Source organism: Phyllopteryx taeniolatus, chromosome 13, assembly GCF_024500385.1.
Source record: "Phyllopteryx taeniolatus isolate TA_2022b chromosome 13, UOR_Ptae_1.2, whole genome shotgun sequence".
In the NCBI taxonomy this organism is placed as follows: Eukaryota; Metazoa; Chordata; class Actinopteri; order Syngnathiformes; family Syngnathidae; genus Phyllopteryx; species Phyllopteryx taeniolatus.
In genome coordinates, this window is record NC_084514.1 from 6,753,658 (window position 1) to 6,774,911 (window position 21,254).

Consider the following 21,254-nt stretch of genomic DNA (forward strand, 5'->3'; position numbering starts at 1 on the left):
CAAAATGACAGTCTTTTTTCTGAGATTAAGGTCTTAATTTTACAGCAATAAAGTCATCATTTTGAGAATAAATGTTGTTTTCCAGATTAGAAAACATACATTTTCAAGAATAAACTTGTAATTTCCACGAGATTAAAGTCAACATCTTTCTTTCTTTATATTTCTTTTTCAGAAATATGGAACTCTAAACTCGTAGTGTATTTTTTTCTTTCTTTTTAGTGTAGCCTTCATACTCCTTCGTAGATAAGCGATTAATTAAGAGTTTGAGAAAGTTTAACCTGAAGGTGACCGACGGATCGTGAAAGGACAAAGAGTTTCTCACCGTCGTCTGCTGCTCTTATCGATTATTTCTTTTGTGTGTGTGTGTGTGTGTGTGTGTGTGTGTCGAGCGAGCACCCAAGTAAAAAACGAGAGTAACCTGTTATTATTCCGCACTTACAGAGTGCCGTGTAAGTGGATGAAAATTGATCCAGCAAATTGAAAAGGGGGTTAAGTGTTTTCACCCTATCGACTTTGGCTGAAATGGCGCTTATATAAAACCCTCATTTCTGTCCCATTAGCGGGCGATGCCAGCGCCAAGTATTATTAAAGGGGGCCGCGCTGAAGACTTTTTGTTCGGGCTAATGGCCGCCGCTCTGTTGGGGTAGAAAAGAGATAAAAAGTTAGGCCGCAGAATGATCCTGGTGGAGAGGTGAAAAGTTGACGCCAGTAGGACCTGTCATGTTAGCATTTTGTTTATGGTGGCTGAAAGCATTATGGATCCGTCGGCAGTTGTTTGCACACTATCATTACCCGGGGTCACCTCACAATCTGCGGGTAATGGACGGCCTGTCACAGCTGTCATGTAAAAAGGAGAGGGTCTTGGCCGTCTGTGTGTGGTCCAATTTTACGTCTGTGTGTGGTCTTGTTTACGCTTATACCACGAAGACTCATATGTGGTAACAATCACGTTTTTTGTGAAGAAATCATTTTGGTAGCGAACGTGCAACATTCAACAGACAAGAAATGCTTTTTTGGAAATGATTGCACTATGCTCTGTTGGTTGCTGTTGCTACATGCATTATATTAGTAGTAGTAGCTGTACCGTGGTAACGCAACTTACGAGTGACCTGGCTAATAAGTTTTTCCTGATACGAGTTGCTGCATAGATGATTTAATTTTTTTGTCTTGAGTTTTGAGCATCATTTTTCATTTCAGTGTAGATTGTGGCAGCAAATTTCACAACAAGCAGTAGTTTGGCCGATAGTGAACAATTTTCTGAGTTTTTCAAGGACCAAGCGCATCTTTCTAGCTGGTTTACCGTAAATAAAACAGGAAAGATTACACTTGTATTTAACCAAACCATGTAACTTTTTATTATGAAAGTCTGCTAACTTAATGCTGAAATACAATGCAAAACAGCATCGAGGTTGTGGTAATGATAAATCCTTTTTGAAAGTAACATTTGATTTTCCAATAATAGTTTTGAAGTGTAGGAAAACTACTGGATCTTCACCTTTATTCACATCTGCGCCAAATTCTGATGGCCCTTGTCCTTGTCGTCTTACTTTTTACAATCAATGGTTAACATTTTTTTTTAACACTGTCATATTTAAATGCTAGAATGTATAATTATATAATATATAATATATTATATAATATTTATAATATATATATTATAAAACGTTGCCTCTCCAGTTCGTAAAAGTTTTTTGATGCTGATAATTTGGCCCTGTAACAAATTGTTTTCCATTCATTCCTATAAGGAAAAATAAAGTATTATTTTGAAGCCTTTTTTTTTTTAAATAGCATTGTGCATCATTGGTCAATTTGCATACCATCTTTCTGCATTGCAGGAGCTGCTTATTGGGCCTGACAGCAAAACCCCTCCATCATTAGTGGTGGTGGTCGTACCTGCTTTACCCAAAAGTGCTGCCGTCGAGCTCCACGTCACAGCCATCCAGGATGACCCCAGCCGAAGGACTTCCTGTCACACGACCACAATGTTGCGGCACGGCCGCATAGAGTGCCACGCTCTAACATCAGCCGACCGAAGCGGCGCCTCGCTGTCCCTACGCGTGACCGTGACCGACCCTGTGGTCACCGAGGACGCGTGGGAGGTCACGGATGCGATCTGCTCGGCGTTTGAAAAAGCCCTGAAGAAGACGGAGGCTGAGCTGGTGCCGCTGTGTGCCCGAGTGTTCTACGAGTGCCATCACACGCTGGCGAAGCAAGTCACTGAAGGTTTGTGCACACAGAAATCAAGTCATACTGCGCTAATAAGATGATATTTATCCTTGATGTTCCAGTAGACTGATTGATTTTCCATCTTCTCTCGTCATTACTTTTTTTTTTTCACCCATAGCTGCCTCTCCGGTGTTAATGTTGGTTACACCTCTCACTCGTGTAAACATAGTCTTCACGATCAAATCTGACACCAGGCTTGAAACAAAAGGTGCTATTTTCCAAGTTGTGTATCCCATCCGGATGTAAATACCTGTCATACTCATCTTTTGATGTCAAACCCAAATGTTTTCAGGAAAAAAAAAAAAGATTCTGGCTTCAGTGTTCCAATATTTTTGTAGGCGTGTGAATATGGATAACCGTGTTACTGGTTAACTGGAGCAAAGTCAACACTTTGATTATGCCGGGTCCCCTGCAACCATACTCTGACTCATCATGGAGGAGATGGAATTGTCTCGCACGCACAAGAAGCCAAGCCCCCTGCGCTCCCCCACCCCCTCCAAGCTCACCCTTGGGCATCTTTATGGGTCACAGCTCGCTCTCATTGGGGCGATGAATCCGAAAAGTCAAAAGGGGGAAAAAGTAACACCCCTGGCGTCGGCGCTCGCGGTGTCACGAGGTGCAGCTGTCAGAGCACAGACAACGCAAAATATGTCCCCCTCCCCCTTTCCATTATTTGCGTGAGGATTCACAGCTGATAGACGTGACATATGCTTCGAATGAAACCTTTAAAGATCTTGTCTCAACTTGTTACTTACGATCCAAAACCCCATTCTGTCTCGAAGCTGGAACCCCTGTTTAACTTTTTACAGCGAAGGGCAGAGGTATTACAATGTGACAATTTTCGGCCAATTAGACTCAAATCATGCATATTCTACTGAATTAATCAATGGTGGGAAGTAGATTTCAAGTAGATTTTTAAGGTATCTGTACTTTACTTAAGTATTTATTTTTATGATGACTTTTTTACTTTTACTCCCTACTTTGAAACATGTCTGTTAAGCCACGGCAGTCAAGGTGTGGATAAGAAGCCCAGTTGGCCATAGTGAAACTGTGCACGCAACTAACCTGACAGTACGTATCAGGGCGTAACAAAACTTGGAGGCGGTCCGTAGGGTGACGAGAAGCATCGGATTCCCCGGCACCTCACACTCGCCGCCTACAACTCTTCGAAAGTTAAGCCATGTGTTGAATTTACTTACAATGCCGCGGCATACCTGAATATAACGCTTAATGGAAAGAGAGAGAGAGAAAGAGAGAGCAAGCACTGTGCAGTCTGTATGTGAATAACAGGCTCTTTCCCATGTTTTGGTACATAGAATGGATTAGTGAATTAGTTGTTGACAGAAAACTACTATCCCCACACTAGATGCCGACTCTGGAGGTTGGCGGGCTGACTTTGTCAGGACCACAAACGTGCTCCAAAGCTCCCCGGCGTCCTTGTTTCATCTATAGAAAGCCTTCACAGAACGCAAGAAGCGTAAGATATCCTATCAGAATGTGATGGGTCGAGAGGGAACGTACTGGCATTATTGGTTAAAATAGGCTTGTTACTTTTTTCAATCTCGGTGGAAGACGGCACGACGTGACATAGATGTAAATAGAGAGAGGTAAACTCAACCGTGGTTAAGATGTTAATTGATTGAGATTATGGGGTCTTACAAGACGGAAATTAACGAGGGAAACTGTTTTGTGTGCTCTCTTTAGGGTCTGTACTTGCAGTACAGGAAATGAATCAGTACTTATACCAGAGTCCTTTTTAACAAGTATCTGTACTTCTTCTTAAGTACTTTTGCCAATTCTGGAAACAGAACATATAAAAATGTAGTATATATATAAATATGTAGTAAATAGTAAAGAGGTCTTTCCATGCCACTCGGCGTTTCTATACACCCCCCCCCCCCAAAAAAAAACAATGTTCATTGGTCAACACTTGCTTTAATCGCCAGTTCATTTGACTAATTTGATCCATTTGGGAGTCAGTGTAGCACAACTAAAAACTCACATGGCTCTAGGCTTCGACCACTCCTTAAAAGCCCAATGAGCCCCGAAGGTATCAGCTATTAATCACGATAATCCTCCAGTTGCGCAGCAGCCTTAATATATCAAGAAATGCTCATGGAGTCCTCTCGGGTCGCGCGTCCCATTGCTAACATAACATTTACAGTGTTATGTTTACATCACAACGGCTGAATTTGAACATTTTTAAAAACAGACGCCATGCAACTAATCACCGGTTCCATCATCCTCTTTTGACAATTAAACATCACCTTCAATTTGACGCATCACCTTTTCCCATTAGGGGGAAAAAAAAAAAAAAAACCTTGGGAGCTGTAATTATTGTACAGTATCTCAATTCATAGATGCTAATTTCCCCACAGACATTAAATAGTTAATTGCTGGGCCCATTTAAACTTGCTAACCAAAACAGCACCATAAAGGCACATATATAACCTCTTGAAAACGCCTACCACAGGTTGTGTAGGCGTTCCTGGGGCAGTATTAAAGATGAACTTATGTTATGCGGAGACAGCGTCTTTTGTTCGTGTTCCAATGGACCCTAACATGTGGTCGCTCTGTTTTTATGTTCCTGTCGCTGCATGCCAGTGCCTTAAAAGCCCAATGAAGCTCTAAGGTATTGGCTTAGAATACGTATTTATCAATATACCAATATGTTCCAACTGATCATCCCAAAAATTGAAGGTTTGCTGGCCCCATCCAAACTATGTTGCTAACCAATAAAGCAGCCCATAAATAGGGAAGAATTCAAGTTTGGGGTCTTAGCGCATGTTGTAAATGCGCACAGAATCCAATTCAATTGAAAGTGACCAATGACTTTGATTGCTGATACATCACTACTGAGTCATAATGGAGTTTGCTGCTTGACTGCAACCACTTTGTTGTCTAAGGAAGAAGTGAACTTGATCTCAGCTACAGGGGAGTTTTGCTACATCTTGGCTGAATTAATCGACTCAATATGACACTGGCGTTGAAACGGGAGTTCAGAACATTTGGAGATAGATGATCTCAACCCATCCATCCATCCATTTTCTGAGCCGCTTCTCCTCACTAGGGTCGCGGGCGTGCTGGAGCCTATCCCAGCTGTCATCGGGCAGGAGGCGGGGTACACCCTGAACTGGTTGCCAGCCAATCGCAGGACACATAGAAACAAACAACCATTCACACTCACAGTCATGCCTACGGGCAATTTAGAGTCTCCAATTAATGCATGTTTTTGGGATGTGGGAGGAAACCGGAGTGCCCGGAGAAAACCCAAGCAGGCACGGGGAGAACATGCAAACTCCACACAGGCGGGGACGGGGATTGAACCCCGCACCTCAGAACTGTGAGGCTGACGCTCTAACCAGTCGGCCACCGTGCCGCCTGATCTCAACCCATTTTTTAAAATAATTCACAGTGAACCCCTCACCTATTTGCGTTTTTTGTGCTTTTTCTATCGCACTCAAAGATGCCACAAAATGCCGCCAAAGCCCTGGCTGATAGGAAGTGTCAAGTATGTTGAATTGATACATCTCAACTGAGAGACTAACGTGTGTACGTTGGGGAAGAGCTAAGTTTAGCCTGGGATGTTAGTGGAAATTACGGAGAGACTTGGTTGCATGTGCCACCAATCAAGTCATCTGTCCATTTTTTTTTAAGTGCAATGTTGTAAGATGAATTTGAAAGGATGTTAGTGTTTGTGGTATAGTTACGGTTTAAACTATTAGTATAGTCCATTCTAAAAACATTTTTTTTTTGGGGGGGGGGGGGGGGGGGGTGGTCGTCAAATACTCACGGTTGTTCGCTATCCGCGACAGGGCCCTATCCTATGCGGTTAACCGTATGATTAATTAAGGGTATGTACTCAAGTGGCCTATCCTTACTTATTTTATGTGTATCCTTTTGAAAGAAATGAGCCGACCGTAAGACAGGCACACTTGTGACCAATTAGCATTACGGATCGGGACCGGACGGTAATCCTAGCGGACCGCCGCTAAATAGACGGGCTGTCATCGAGACGTTGGCTCGTTGGCTCCATGAATTCTTATATGTCCGCTTTCCATCTGTAGTCCGGCCCCACGGAGGACAACAACTGTGTCCAATAAAGACAGAAGCCGCTCCTGTTCACACACGTTGGCTTGTCTGTATGTGGAATTCAATCCTTTCTAATATATGTCTACATTGCAATGAATGTAAAGAGGGTTTAAGAATATCAATAATTTGTGAATAGCTCCCGGTCGTAGGGTTAAGTGCAGCCCCAGTGGGAGCGACGCTCTAATGTCACCCTCCTTCCTCCACCAGGACTTGAAGATGCTATGAAAAAACTCCTCGGGGACTCCAGTCCATCCGTGGCCGTGGTTCCAGTCCTGGCCTTGCCAAATTCCAACATCCTCCACCTGTCCTGCTGGCTGAGCTCCTAGGACCAGAGCCAGGATCAGCAGTCACGCTTGTGCCATGCACAATACCGGCTTGGCTGATGGATTTACACCAGTATGGCATTGGAATTAAGGCCATTAAATACTGTTGGGCCAGAAATATTGGGACAGTGACTGAGTTTTTAGGTTGTTTGCCTTTACACATATGAATTTGAAATTAAACTATCAATACAGGGTGTACTCTGTTTACAATGGAGACATGGCCCGATTATGTACGGAATGCTCACTAACATACACTGAGTTGGCAAAATTACTTATATTAACATTTTTAAGGTTTAATGCCTTTCCTTTGTGACGTATTCTTTTATTGTTCCATAAATCTGGTGAACGTCTCTGAGCTGTCTAGCCTTGCTAAAAGCAGCAAGCCATTGTTTGTCTTATCATTCCCAAGCGGGCTACAATAGCTGGCTGGGTAGCTGGTGGAAATGTCCTGCTTATGGAGATTCACTGAATCTGACGGAACGACCTTCTTTATAACCTGTTCTTTCGAGTTGCGGGTTCAGAGAGAGAGAGAGAGTGTGGGGAGCATGAGGACAGCCATCCATCTCCCCCTTGCTCTCCTCTCCTTCTTCTTTCTCCTTCTTTCTCTTTTTGTTTATATCATGTAAATTGCTCTTTGTATTAAAACAAAAAAACATAAAGCTTTTGTCCCTTAAAATGTCCCTGCATTTTGTGCCTTAGTTTAAAACCCAAGACCTGACAGACTAGTCAATGCCCAATGCCTTTTCCCCTAGTGCACTGTACCAGCTTCACTTTCTAGCACCCTGTAGTTTGGATAAAAGTGGTAGAAGCGTGAGTTTAGAATTTTTAACAACAGAAATGTTAGCTTAAAATCAAGTATAGCATAACCACATTCTTCACTTGTATCACATCTCGTCCTATAAGCAAAGCAAGGGCTTTCCATTGTAACGACTTTACGTTCAAACCAACGGGAAAAGGCACCAGGCTACTTCCTGTTCTGTATCTTAGCAACCAGCACCAAATGTGGGCACGCCGTTTGCAGCAGGGCCAACATCGTCCTTGTGCCGCCCTGCGGTGGACACCACTAAAATCAAGGGCAGTGCGAAAATGGCTTTGTTTTCTCGCTCCTATCAGTCTCCTCTTGGATAAAATCCTTTGTCACAGCAGTTCTGATTTGCTATTGACACTTTTCAATTAAAAGCAAGTACAGTGAACCCCCACATATTCGCAAATTCGCAGATTTCTTGCGGAACCTATCCTCGCTGAAAAACAACTATTTGCTATTATTGTGCTTAGGTCAAAGCAACAGCAGTATTGCTTTGGCGCCATCTCGTGGCACCTTGGTGACAAAGAAACGATTTGAAGTATGTTAAGGAGTTTCATTTAGACAAAAGTACCTCTTTGCTTCCATCTGTGGCAATTAATATAATAAAAGAAGCAAATAACATTAACTGAAATTACAGCCAAAAATGGCTATAGTACTGTATATAGATAGTAAAATCAAGCAAAGCCTAAGGGTTAAAAACGGTGTTTGTTGGCCATTCTAAAACAAATCTCAGAGTGAAAGTTTTTGTGAAACAACATCGTAATTCTTGTAGTCTGTGAAGACGAAGGCTCCACCAAAGGAATCCTCTACCCTTTGTTCAGGTAGAACACTTGCTAGCTAACACCATCTATGTACGCTGTAAACCCATATAGTCGTAGTAAAGCAATAGATTTACTATGCATTCTACCAGTGTGTGTCTGTTAGGGTGACTGTGTCTCTCCCTCTCGTGCTCCATGGGGCTGGAGGTGTGTTATTATTGTGTAATAGGCAATCAGCACCAGGCACCCGAAAAGATTAAGCCTCTTTATGTTTTCCATTGATTCTAAGGCGGCCTGGTTAATAGGAGAGGGACTTCAGCTCACACTGCTGCAGGCAAGGAATTAAGCCTGTGTGTGTCTGTGTGTGCGTGCGAAGAAAATAACACTATTAACGCTCCTGGAACATTTCTTTTCTCAAAGATCATGCACCGTATTGATGAACCCGAGTTGGAATTCATCTTCACTCGGCCAATTCTATCCTCAACGCGCCTGAGACGGCGGCGGAATCGGGCCTACCTATCGATCCTCAACCCGCCCCGCCATTGTTTTGATTGTTGCTATCAAAAATTGAACAATGGAGGCAGCCAATGGAGCCTGAAGATTTTTCTTTTATTGCAGGTTGAACAACACAAACAAGCAATTATTTATGAGCAAGCAAGCTAATGTTCTATCAGTGTGTACCTGTTTATTATTGAAGGGGGGAGTTGTCTAGAAATAGATGTTTTATTAATGATACGACCATCAAATCATGCTTTTATCATGTACACAAAATCAATCAATGTGGACAGTCTCTAAGGATGTCCAATTTGTCCATGAGATTTACAATGGAAATTAAAGAGTTTTAAAAAAATGTTGACAGTGGAGTTGATTGCTTGTTTCTACGCATTCATTCTTGTTATCGAACGCTATCTTTTGTAAAATTGGTGGACAGCATACTGACGACAAATGATTATTTTTCTGCATTTGTCGTCATTATGGACAGTCTCCGAGGTTTTTTGATTTGTCGATGGGATTTACAATAGAAAGTAAAGAAAAAGCATGTAGTGAAAATGATGATGATGACAATAGAGTTCTTTGTTTTATGTGCCTTCATTATTGCGATCTAACTCTAGATTTGGTCAAATAACACATTTATCGTCAATATGGACAGTCTCTTAGTTTCCTCAAATTGTCTATGGGATTTACCATGTAAACCGAGGGACCCATAGCATTGAAAGAAAATGTTGACGACAGTGAAGTTGATTATTTGTTGATATGCATTAATTATTGGATGGTGAATCTTGTTAGAGCACATTTAATCAGTGTGCATGGACTGTAGGGATCTCTGGAATTTACACTGAACATCTCAATGGTAAATTGTCCATGGGATTTAAAATGGAGATGTTTATTTCATATTGTCTTTGGTATTTTCAATGCAAATGGTGATTTCTAAATTGGGTATAGCATTGGCAATGAAAACTAGGGAACCTGTAAAATTCAATGAAAATCTCATTGACAATTGAGTTGATTATTTGTTGTATGCATCAATTCTAACGTTAGATTTGGTAAAGATGGTCAAGATTGTTACAGCATTCGTAATCTGTATGGATGGTCTCTCAAGGTTGTCTATGGGATTCACATTCGAAGCGATAACAAATTGTCTATGGGATTTTCAATAGAAAAGTCAATGATAAATTGTCTACAGGATTTTCCATTGAAACCATGGCAAACTGCCTATGAGCCTATCAATGGAAATGGTGGCAAATTTTCCAAGGGAGGTCCCAAATTCTTTTAGGATTTTCAATGGCAAAGTCAATGCTAAATTTTCACTATTGTTTTTAACACAAACGTCAATGGCAAATGTTTAATGCGGCTTTCGATGGAGTTGACGGCAAATTGTCTAAGGGATTTAGAATGGAAAAAAGGTGGTGTCAAATTGTCAATGGGATTTTTAGTGTAGAAGGCAATGGGAAATTGTCTATGGGATTTTCAATTGAAACGTTGATGGCAAATTGTCAATGGGAAGGTATTTGTTCTGCCATCAGACTTTATTAATATTGGCCTGATCAGCTTTTGCTGGTGTAAGGACAGGCTTAACATTGTTTCCCTGGCCGATGAACACAACAAAATAAACTACAAGGCGGTGTTTTCCTATAAACTGTAGGGCCACCAGTGCCTACCACTTGTGGAATGCGTCTGTAAATATTTGTTTCCGTCTGTTTCCATGTAGATGCCAACAAAGCCACAAGGGCGTTAATCATGCCCATTGTGGCTGGGCCGACGTGATGTTCCGTGACAGACGATCTTTGTGTCCGGGCTCGCAAAATGACTAAAGACAGGGTGACATTTACTTTTCTCGTGTGTACGTTTTCTTCCCAGCTGCGACCGCTGTGCATACAAAAGTGGCTTTTTTGTGACCAACATTGTTGTCCTTTGTGTACTGCCTAGCACCAACCAGCCTGCGGCCCTTGTCATTTTGGCCTTGCACATGGACTTAACTGTGTGCTTCTTCCTCCAGGCCAACCAGGCTGATGATGTGTTTATGTAGGCCTGTGCATGTGTGTGTAGGTGTGGAAGATTCTCTTTCCCCCATAGCTGCCTACATACGGTAAAGGGAGTTTTGGGGGTGACCTCACAGCTGGAGACGACTCCTGACATCTTTTGGTTTTGTTTGTTTACATGTTTGTTCGTTTTGTTTCATAATGGCTATTTTGTGTGTGTGTGTGTGTGTTGACGTATTTTGAAAGCCGAGCTTGTGTTCAGGTCAAAGCCTCGCCTCAAAGCTCAAACTGGCTGCTGAACCAGGAGGCCATAGAATAAGTCTATTGGATGGTATGTGTCTCCCTCTGCTGCCTAAAATAAGCAGGTCGCATAAAAAGCTCTATTCGGGCTCGTTGTATTTTTACAGTGCACTTTCCCCCTTCAAAACATATACTCCATGTGCGAGCTTAATCTTTTTATTTTGTTTTATAATGTATATTATTAACTATATTTTTATTATTATTATGGTTAATCTTTCTGCTATATCTTAGTATATATATATATATATATATATATATATATATTTACTTTTATATTACTGTATATTTTTATTAAAATACACATCCTTCCAGTCATTGTTTTTTAAATCAATAAATCATCAGTCTTTATTTGTAAGCACATTTTATACCAACAAAAATGCAGCAAAGCGCTTTACCTGAATACATCCATCCATTCATTTTCTGAGCCGCTTCTCCACACTAGGGTCGCGGGCGTGCTGGAGCCCTATCCCAGCTGTCATCGGGCAGGAGGCGGGGTACACCCTGAACTGGTTGCCAGCCAATCGCAGGGCACATACAAACAAACAACCATTTGCACTCACATTCACACCTACGGGCAATTTAGAGTTTTCAATTAACGTGCATGTTTTTGGGATGTGGGAGGAAACCGGAGTGCCCGGAGAAAACCCACGCAGGTACGGGGAGAACATGCAAACTCCACACAGGCGGATTCTTGATTATTATTTGTAATTACTATTATATTTTATGTGTATTATTATTTTAATACAATACAATATGCAGTAAGTTTCGATGCCACTGCAGTGGAGACTTACCGTGTTTAAAAACTACAAAAATGCTTATCGAATATCCAAAACCTTGGGAATTCTCATTTTATTAAATGTACTTTTATAAACTATATTACATTAAATGTACGTAAGATTTATTTGCATATTCAAATACATTTACTTTCGAAAAGTATTTATTAAACGTATTAATTAAAGTTTAAATTTACGCGGTGTTTCTTTAGGATTTCTTGGGACTAGGTTTGTGTCGGGATAGTTTGTTAAAATGATAGCATTCGTGTTCATTATGTCTCCGATTTTAACCCATTAATGTTGATACTAATATGACAAATACAACCACTAATGATATAATAATTATAGTTGTAATTTATTTATTTTTACTTTTTGTTTTGTTCCAAACAACAATTACTTTTTAATTAACTGTTCAGTATTTATTTTATTTTTTTAACGTATTCTTACAGTAGGAACCTTTGTTGTTGCCCGTCCTATGTTCCCGTCGGAATACATTTTTTCCCGGACTTTAACACGGAAGTGCGTCCCATTTCATCGTGTTGTATTGTGTACATGCGTGAAGCAAACACACACAACGTTGCTTCTCATCCATGCTGAAAGGAAAATAAAGGTCTGTTATACAGTTAAAATTTCGTTTTTTATTTTTATAAGTCTCAGAAGACAATGGAGATTCGCGAACATAATGAGAAATGGTGGTATGTGTGCACATTGCCTCAGCCAGGCAAATTATGTATCCGCAGTCGTCTTATTTTAAAACACTATTGTACTTATATTGTGTCGCCTAAAATAACTTCTAACAGCATATTATTGATATATTTTAATAGCTCCTCTGCCTTAATATGTACAAGTTAGCAACATGTTCAGTTAGTTAAGAACTTTGTCAACCTAGCTTTGCTCTTTGAGGTTCCCCCGAGAAGTGTCGTTTATTTCGCTTATGTGTATATTATGTTTTGCACAAGCTCAATGTCCATGTGATCTGTTTTGCTGACAGTTGTCGACGAAAATAATGCTCGGGACAACCACTACGGAGAAGGAAAGCCCGGCTAAAAAGGTTGCGGCGCCCTCTGTGTCGCAGATTAATGCAGAATATGTCACACAGGTAACAATAAACACATATCTGCAATAGTGATCAATGTGCAATGTGGTCACCCAAGAAAACGCAAATTTAAGGAATGGAATTATGATTTAAAAAATCCCCCAAAATGTTCTTGCTGTTGATGGAATACATTTTTTACTGATGATTAATTGTGTTGTATTGAGTATCATTTGATTTGTATTATGTTTTTTCAGCTGTAAAACGTATGTTGAACCCCTCAAACAAAATAACACAGGTAGTATTTGCAATAGTTATCGATGTTTGCCACGGTCCCCTATTTTGCATTGTTTTGGCTTTACGCACATTTAAGATATTACATTTTGAGGTTGACATTCCCCCCCCCCCCCCAAAAAAAATGTATTCCTAAAAAATTTCCCTCGTCTGACAGAATTTTGTAGTTTTAAAAAAAATGAGTACGATAAAGCTAAGAAAGCACACTTATGAAAAGACAAATTGGAGAATTAAACAAAATCCTTAACAACTAAAATTAACTGACATAATTTTGTAAATTTGAAAGAAATAATGTTTTTTTTCGCCCCCAATGGATTATAATTGTATGTTTTGTACAAACATTCAAGAAATTATGTTCTGAAATGCAAAAACCCTAAAAACTGTTCAAATTCTGGGTAGAATTTTATAGATTTAAAAATCCCTACCTGTAAGAATTTGTTAACAGATTATTAACTATTTTTTAAAATTGTTTTGTTTCAGCTGGCTAACAAATATTGGGCCCCTCATGCAAAAAACAAATTGCCGTTTGACCCTAAGGTGAGTTTGTGTGCATTGCTGTCAGTTTGATGCTAACCATAATGATTAAGATAATTAAAAATGTTGCCTTCTTTGTGTTCAGGTGATGGAGGATATTTATGAAAAAGAGATTCTCATGTCCAAGTAAGTGGTTCCTAACATTTTTGTCATCAATCTGTTTCACATTTTGTTTATTTTGTCATTTCCTTTCCAGATTTGCCATCAGAAAAATCATGTTGCTGGAGTTCAGGTGCTGTGTTTTACTCCTCTTTTTATTACAAACAAAAATATGACTAAATCTAAATATATTATGTAATTTCCTTGCAGTCAGTACCTGGAGAACTACCTTTGGCTCAACTACACTCCGGAGGTGTCCAGCAACGCCTTCCTCATGTCTATTTGCTGCATTGTCAATGAGAAGTTCAGGGAAAATGTGCCAGCCTGGGAGGTAACAAATACTATTTTATATACTACACTTTGACCAACTTTATTAAGCGCTAACACTCTCTCTTATCAGGTGTTCAAAAAGGAGCCTGGCCATTTTTCTTTCTTTTTCAAATGCGTGATGGAAGCCCTGTTGGCGGGCGATGAAGGCGGCCTCACCCTGAAGGAGCAAACGGTGCTGCTGGAGTTTCTCGACCACTGCTTCAATAGTCTTGTACGTATCATGACTTATATCTAATACACAAATTACTAGGCGTAGGGAGAGTACACTATGGTACCCCAGCTATTCCCAGGTGATAGGGACCGACCCGTATCATGAAGAGCAAAAGGTAGTGAATAATTGATGCCCCTGCTGAAAAGATTTGTAATTGCGTATGTATACCGCAGAGTGGCGGCAAAGCACTTCAAACGGAGCGAATCATAAAGCACCAACACCATGCATCTAGTATGTACACAATCATGAACCCATGTTACATAATCAATAGGGCTTAGACAGTGCTCGGTACACCGCATGGTACCTTACGTACCACGGTTCTTTGGTTTTGCACTCAAGGTATGCACTAGGGGTGAGTTAAAGAAAACGAAAACATGGCTTTTATGTGGTTGCAGGTTTCTCCCAAATTATCGGACTGATTGACTTATTTTCTGTACCTCAGTAATTTGTTGTCTGTATATATTATATGTAACACAAGCTGTCAGGATGGTCTGTGTGCAAAAAAAGTTATTAAACTCATCTTGTGACCTTTATACTCAATAATATATGTTAGAGAATATAGACAAATTTTGCCAGCAAAGTAGACAACACCAACTATTATTAGTAACTGCATCGGAAGAAAAGCAGAAACATATTTAAATTTTTGACCGCGCACAAGGTGAGTTTGAAAACGGACAACAAAACAGGGCATCTGAAATGCAAATGAAATAAACAAAAATGAAATAATTAAACTTAACAACACCAAGATCCCACCAGATGGCGCCAAAGTAATAATGTCACTGCTTTGGCCCGAGCACAAAAAGCACTCGTAGAAGAAGTTCTTAGAAAATAACGGAGAAAAGGTTTAAAAAAAATCTGCAAATGTGCAAATTCAAGAATGGTAAATATGCTTGGGCTCACTGCATTCATATTTTTGCTATGGTATAGAGGCATACCGAGTTGCCACAGGGAGCATATTACGCGAGGGACAAGAAGTATAACCTTGTGTTCGAGCCGCACTACGTAAATAAATACAGTGTAGCCTAGCAGACGTCATCCATCCATCCATCCATTTTCTGAACCGCTTCTCCTCGCTAGGGTCGCGGGCGTGCTGGAGCCTATCCCAACTATCATCGGGCAGGAGGCGGGGCACACCCTGAACTGGTTGCCAGCCAATCGCAGGGCACATACAAACAAACAACCATTCGCACTCACATTCACACACCTACGGGCAATTTAGAGTCTCCAATTCATGCATGTTTTCAGGATGTGGGAGGAAACCGGAGTGCCCGGAGAAAACCCACGCAGGTACGGGGAGAACATGCAAACTCCACAAAGGCGGGGCCGGGGATTGAACCCGGGTCCTCAGAACTGTAAGGCTGACGCTCTAACCAGTCGTCCACCGTGCCGCTAGCAGACGTCATAACTAGCAATATGATTTTGGCAGTACATGGAAATTATCTCATTTATAACACATGAATATCAGTGCAGCATGAAAAAAAAAATTTCCTTATCGTTTTGTATTTTTTTTCACGGTATCTATTTGTCATTTCTACCATGTTGCATTATTTTCTCATACTTTTGTATTCTAATATTTGCTCTAGTATTTCTGTATTTTTTACAGTCAAGTGCTTTTGTTTGATTGCAGTTACCTGTCCTTGAAAAGCTGCACATTTAATCACATAAACTCCTTAATCCATTATTTTGTCCACAAGGTGTCAGTATTGCTCTGTTCCACATCATTTTGGTCACTGTGGTGTTGTCCAGTGCTGCATTGAAGCACTGCAGAGGTCTCATTTGAAAATGTGCTATAGTGGCATACTCACTATTGGTGTGCCCCTATAAAACCCTCTGAATATTTCAGGGCTGGAATTTTGTTTCTGTGGTGAAGTAAAAAAAGAAAGAAAAAAATCATTGTTGCATTATATAAATTCTCTCTCTCTCTCTCTCTCTCTCTCTGTCCGTCCGTCACAGGAGGTAGATTTGATCCGAGAGCAGGTGCAACAGCTCATCTCTCTGCCTATGTGGATGTGCCTCATACCAGTAAGATCATCGACACTATGTATTAATACAGAAAGGCTCCGGGTTCGAATCCGGGCTCCGCCTTCCGGTGTGAAGTTTGCTTGTTCTCCCCCGTGCATGAGTGGGTTTTCTCTGGGTCTCTGTCTTCCTCCCACGTTCCCCAAACATGTTTTTTAGAGTACACTAGAGTCACAGTTAGCTAAGAAGAAGTGGGACACTGAGAGGACCGAGGAGAGCCGAAAGGAATACATTGAGATGTGACACAGGGCAAAGGTAGAGGTGGGAAAGGCCAAACAAGAGGCATATGATGACATGTATGGCAGGTTTGACACTAAAGAAGGAGAAAAGGATCTATACAGGCTGGCCAGACAGAAGGATAGAGATGGGAAGGATGTGCAGCAGGTTAGGGTGATTAAGGATAGAGATGGAAATATGTTGACTGGTGCCAGCAGTGTGCTAGCTAGATGGAAAGAATACTTCAAAGAGTTGATGAATGAGGAAAATGAGAGAGAAGGGGAGAGTAGAAGAGGCAAGTGTGGTGGACCAGGAAGTGGCAATGATTAGTAAGGTGGAAGTTGGAAAGACATTAAAGAGGTTGAAAAATGGAAAGGCAGTTGGTCCTGGTGACATTCCTGTGGAGGTATGGAAGCATGTAGGAGAGGTGGCTGTGGAGTTTTTGACCAGTTTCTTCAATAGTATTCTAGCGTGTGAGAAGATGCCTGAGGAATGGAGGAAAAGTGTGCTGGTGCCCATTTTTAAGAACAAGGGTGAACAAGGGTGCAGAGTTGTGGGAACTATAGAGGAATAAAGTTGATGAGCCCATACAATGACGTTATGGGAAAGAGTAGTGGAGGCTAGACTCAGGACAGAAGTGAGTATTTGCGAGCAACAGTATGGTTTCATGCCTAGAAAGAGTACCACTGATGCATTATTTGCCTTGAGGATGTTGATGGAAAAGTACAGAGAAGGTCAGAAGGAGCTACATTGTGTCTTTGTAGATCTAGAGAAAGCCTATGACAGAGTACACAGAGAGGAACTGTGGTACTGCATGCGGAAGTCTGGAGTGGCAGAGAAGTATGTTAGAATAATACAGGACATGTACGAGGGCAGCAGAACAGTGGCGAGATGTGCTGTAGGTGTGGCAGACGAATTTAAGGTGGAGATGAGACAGCATCAGGGATCAGCCCTGACCCCCTTCCTGTTTGCAGTGGGGATGGATAGGCTGATAGATGAGGTTAGACTGGAATCCCCGTGGACCATGATGTTTGCAGATGACATTGTGATCTGCAGTGAAAGCAGGGAGCAGCTGGAGGAACAGTTAGAAAGATGGAGGCATGCACTGGAAAGCAGAGGAATGAAGATTAGCCAAAGTAAGACAGAATATATGTGCATGAATGAGAGGGATGGTGGGAGAAGAGTGAGGCTACAGGAAGAAGAGATAGCAAGGGTGGATGACTTTAAATACTTGGGGTCAACCGTCCAGAGCAATGGTGAGTGTGGTCAGGAAGTGAAGAAACGGGTTCAAGCAGGTTGGAACGGGTGGAGGAAGGTGTCAGGTGTGTTATGTGACAGAAGAGTCTCTGCTAGGATGAAGGGCAAAGTTTATAAAACAGTGCTGAGGCCAGCCATGATGTACAGATTAGAGACAGTGGCACTGAAGAGACAACAGGAAGCAGAGTTGGAGGTGACGGAAATGAAGATGTTGAGGTTCGCTCTCGGAGTGACCAGGTTGGATAAAATTAGAAATGAGCTTATCAGAGGGACAGCCAAGGTTCGATGTTTTGGAGGCAAAGTTAGAGAGAGCAGACTTCGATGGTTTGGACACGTCCAGAGGAGAAATAGTGAATATATTGGTAGAAGAATGATGAGGATGGCGCTGCCAAGCAAGAGAGCTAGAGGAAGACCAAAGAGAAGGTTGATGGATGTCTTGAGGGAAGACATGAGGGCAGTTGGTGTTCGAGAGGAGGATGCAGGAGATCACAACACAAATTAAACCATTAGCTTCACGCATAATGATCGTTTTGTTTGACTTCCAACCATTTTCCATAGTGCTTACGGGTGTGTTGGAGCTGAACCCAGCTCAGAGAGACAGGGTACACCCTGGACTGGTCGCCAGCCAATCACAGTAGACAAATAGACAAACAACCATTCACACTCAAATTCACAACAAAGGACAATTTAGGGTTTTGCTTGACTTTTGAGGCATATTTGTCCATACATTTTTAAGTGAACTCAAAGTTGTTTTGAATCTTGGAGGCGAAAGTGACAAAAGGACTGATTTTTTTATTTTTATTAATTTTTTTTAATTTATTGTCACATTTTTCCAGTCCCGACTCCAACAAGAGCTGAAGAAAGTTCCCAAGCTGCAGAAGTTCTGGAATCTCATCAGGAAGAAATTCGACAAGATGGATGCCGACGCGGCTGAGCAGTTAATCAGATTCTCTTTTGCTCGGTCTAACAAACCAAAATCTTGCCTCTGATTCCCTCCTCCTTTGTTCTTTTTTGTTGTCGTCTTCCAGGGCTAAAAAGGAGCGAACTTTCCTCTCGTCTCTCATTAAAAAGTTTCACGGGGTCCTCGAGTCAATTCCAGCGTCAGGTAAATCTGAATTATTATTCCCCTCATTGTGGTGGTACTCAGCCTGGAATAACACGGATCAAATATCAATAAAAGAGTCACCTTTTCTATCAGATTTGCCAGTCCCTCCCTTTTCGGGGTCGTGCAGGAGCGTGAGCCCCCGCTGCCACACCGTCACCAGCTCGTAATTCAGGCCGACACTGAGCACCCGCGCCACCACCACCCACCTGGAAAACATTTGTGTGTTTGTCGAATTCAGAGCTGACACAATAGATTACAGTTGCAAAGCCAGCAGGGTCCACATCATTCCCAAAACCTGCTGCACATGCTGGTGTTGTCGACGCGTTTGTGTGCCTTCTTCTCACATTTGTTTGTGTCTCTCACTTTGACTATGTGCCTTTATTTACTAACTAACATGTCCATGCCTTTCCCCCCCCCCTCCATGTAGGGAGCATCACCATGGAAAAGGTGCACTACTCCGAGAGATTTGTTGAACTCATGATCGACCTGGAGGTAGGATGCCACATTTTCACCCAAAATGGGTTTCACCGTTAGTTTTCATGTACGGAAGTTATGCTGAACGTGGTTGGTTTTCAGTATACAAGATCAAAGTTAAAGGTTAGGGATGGGGGGGTGTATTATACATGTGTGCATTATACACGATAAATTCCGGAAATACTGTAGTGGAGAATATAAGCCTGTGAGTACAAATTGTTGTATTGTATGCATGTGTAACCTACTGCAACCATGTGGTTGTTTGTAATTCTCTCTGTTTTATGTTTAAGTTGGCAGTAACCTTCAGCTGAGACTGGCAAAAAACGGCTTTAAGCCTCTTTTTTGAAGAAAATGTTTATATAAATACATGGCTGTACCCCGTTACACTCGTTCCGGATGAAGGCGTGCACATGCATCGTTTCCCGAAAAACCCAGAAAGACAATGCTAATGGGATGTAAACCCCATGTTAATCAAGTATCAATTAAACAAAGGCGGTGGTTAGCACATCTGCCTCACTGTTCTGAGGAACGGGGTTCAAATCCCGGCCCCGGCTGTGTGGAGTTTGCATGTTCTCCCTGTGCCTGCGTGGGTTTTCTCCGGGCGCTCCGGTTTCTTCCCACATCCCAAAAACATGCATTAATTGAAGACTCTAAATTGCCCGAAGGTGTGAATGTGAGTGCGAATGGTTGTTTGTTTCTATCTGCCCTGCAATTGGCTGGCGACCAGTTCAGGGTGTACCCCCTCCCCCCCCAACCTTTCGCCGGAAGATAGATGGGATAGGCTCCAGCACGCCCGCGACCGTAGTGAAGATAAGCGGAACGGAAGATGAATGAATTAAACAAAATCTAGCATCATTACTTTAAAAGGATGAATAATTAATTCATTTTATGTCAAAGATTATATTCTTTGACAATGACACCAGTGCATGTCACTGTCTCTCTTAGCCACACTCCCCAAAAAATCAGCACATTGTAAAAATCATTTTTGTAATATGGTCTCATCTCACATTTTCAACTATTGTGGGTCGGTCGTATACCCCCCCCCGATCCCTCACGACAAATGGGAATTTACTGTACATTTATACACATTTGTGAACACAATATGACATGGGTTGAATGTGACGCTTGATTCATTTCTGACTTCTAAAATTTAAGTAAAAAGGTGAATTCACTTAGAAATCCCTTATTACTGTTCAGTATGGTCAAACGTAGAGAGGTCACTGAAATTGAAAGTCTGAAGAGCACATCATGATGCTGGATGGTCTCTTCTTGTTTCTAAGCGCTGAACATAGACAGTATCGGACAAATGCCCTTGATAAACACTCAGCTTTTAAAATTGTTTAATGGGGAAACTGCTTGAAGATACTAGTCGAAACCAAGGATAGAGACACAATAAGGTGTTGCTGCGTGTGCACATCTCACGTTACAGCTGGGAGCGCTCTATAGATTCCATCCTGCTGACAGGCCGGCCTTGCTGTTCCTCGCATCGGCCGTCGGCCAGCCAGCCAGCCCGCCCGCTGTCTCCAGAGACGAGCTCCCTGTCCTTCAAGCCTTCTCCTGTTACAAAGTCTTCATCGCCTGAAAGCTATACTTCTCTGTAGAAATAAAGGCAGAGGGGATGGGGAGAAGATCCCTCTTCTTCTTGGCTGTTTTATTATGCCTAGGTTGATTAAAGATTATTGTTGGATAAAAGAGAAGCGGTATCAATTGCTGCAGTTATGCAGCCTTTGAAGAGATCTTGTCAGTTCATTTTTGAATTCAGTATTCAATCTCATTTTCTATGCGGCCTTTTTGTTTTTGTGGAAACTAGTAACCCTTTTGCTCAGGCTGTCAGTTTGTCAACAAGTTGAGCTGATTTATTGCCGCCAAAGCCGCTCTGCTATCTCATTTTGACAGCTTTCAGTCCCCCCTTGTGTTATTGTGAT

At 41.6% G+C, this 21,254-nt stretch overlaps 2 protein-coding genes across 7 annotated transcripts in view; both read left to right on the forward strand.

Annotated features, from left to right (window-relative positions):
- Window positions 1-9,060, forward strand: part of dph6 (diphthamine biosynthesis 6) — a 79,631-nt gene extending 70,571 nt beyond the window's left edge. For 4 of the 6 annotated variants that reach the window (XM_061794858.1, XM_061794859.1, XM_061794862.1 and 1 more), the window contains 2 exons: window positions 1,836-2,223; window positions 6,526-9,060. In XM_061794858.1, the coding sequence (XP_061650842.1) occupies window positions 1,836-2,223; window positions 6,526-6,644 (507 nt within the window). In that variant the 3' untranslated portion in view covers window positions 6,645-9,060. Of the gene's footprint in view, window positions 1-1,835; window positions 2,224-6,525 lie in introns of those variants that run through there. The other 2 variants (XM_061794861.1, XM_061794863.1) reach the window with 2 other exon arrangements.
- A 3,178-nt stretch (window positions 9,061-12,238) lies between these two features.
- Window positions 12,239-21,254, forward strand: part of aqr (aquarius intron-binding spliceosomal factor) — a 58,393-nt gene continuing 49,377 nt past the window's right edge. The window contains exons 1-11 of the mRNA XM_061795287.1: window positions 12,239-12,367; window positions 12,749-12,856; window positions 13,565-13,621; window positions 13,704-13,744; window positions 13,815-13,850; window positions 13,928-14,048; window positions 14,118-14,258; window positions 16,212-16,280; window positions 18,587-18,687; window positions 18,779-18,855; window positions 19,283-19,347. Coding sequence (XP_061651271.1) covers window positions 12,764-12,856; window positions 13,565-13,621; window positions 13,704-13,744; window positions 13,815-13,850; window positions 13,928-14,048; window positions 14,118-14,258; window positions 16,212-16,280; window positions 18,587-18,687; window positions 18,779-18,855; window positions 19,283-19,347 — 801 coding nt within the window. The 5' untranslated portion in view covers window positions 12,239-12,367; window positions 12,749-12,763. The remainder of the gene's footprint in view (window positions 12,368-12,748; window positions 12,857-13,564; window positions 13,622-13,703; window positions 13,745-13,814; window positions 13,851-13,927; window positions 14,049-14,117; window positions 14,259-16,211; window positions 16,281-18,586; window positions 18,688-18,778; window positions 18,856-19,282; window positions 19,348-21,254) is intronic.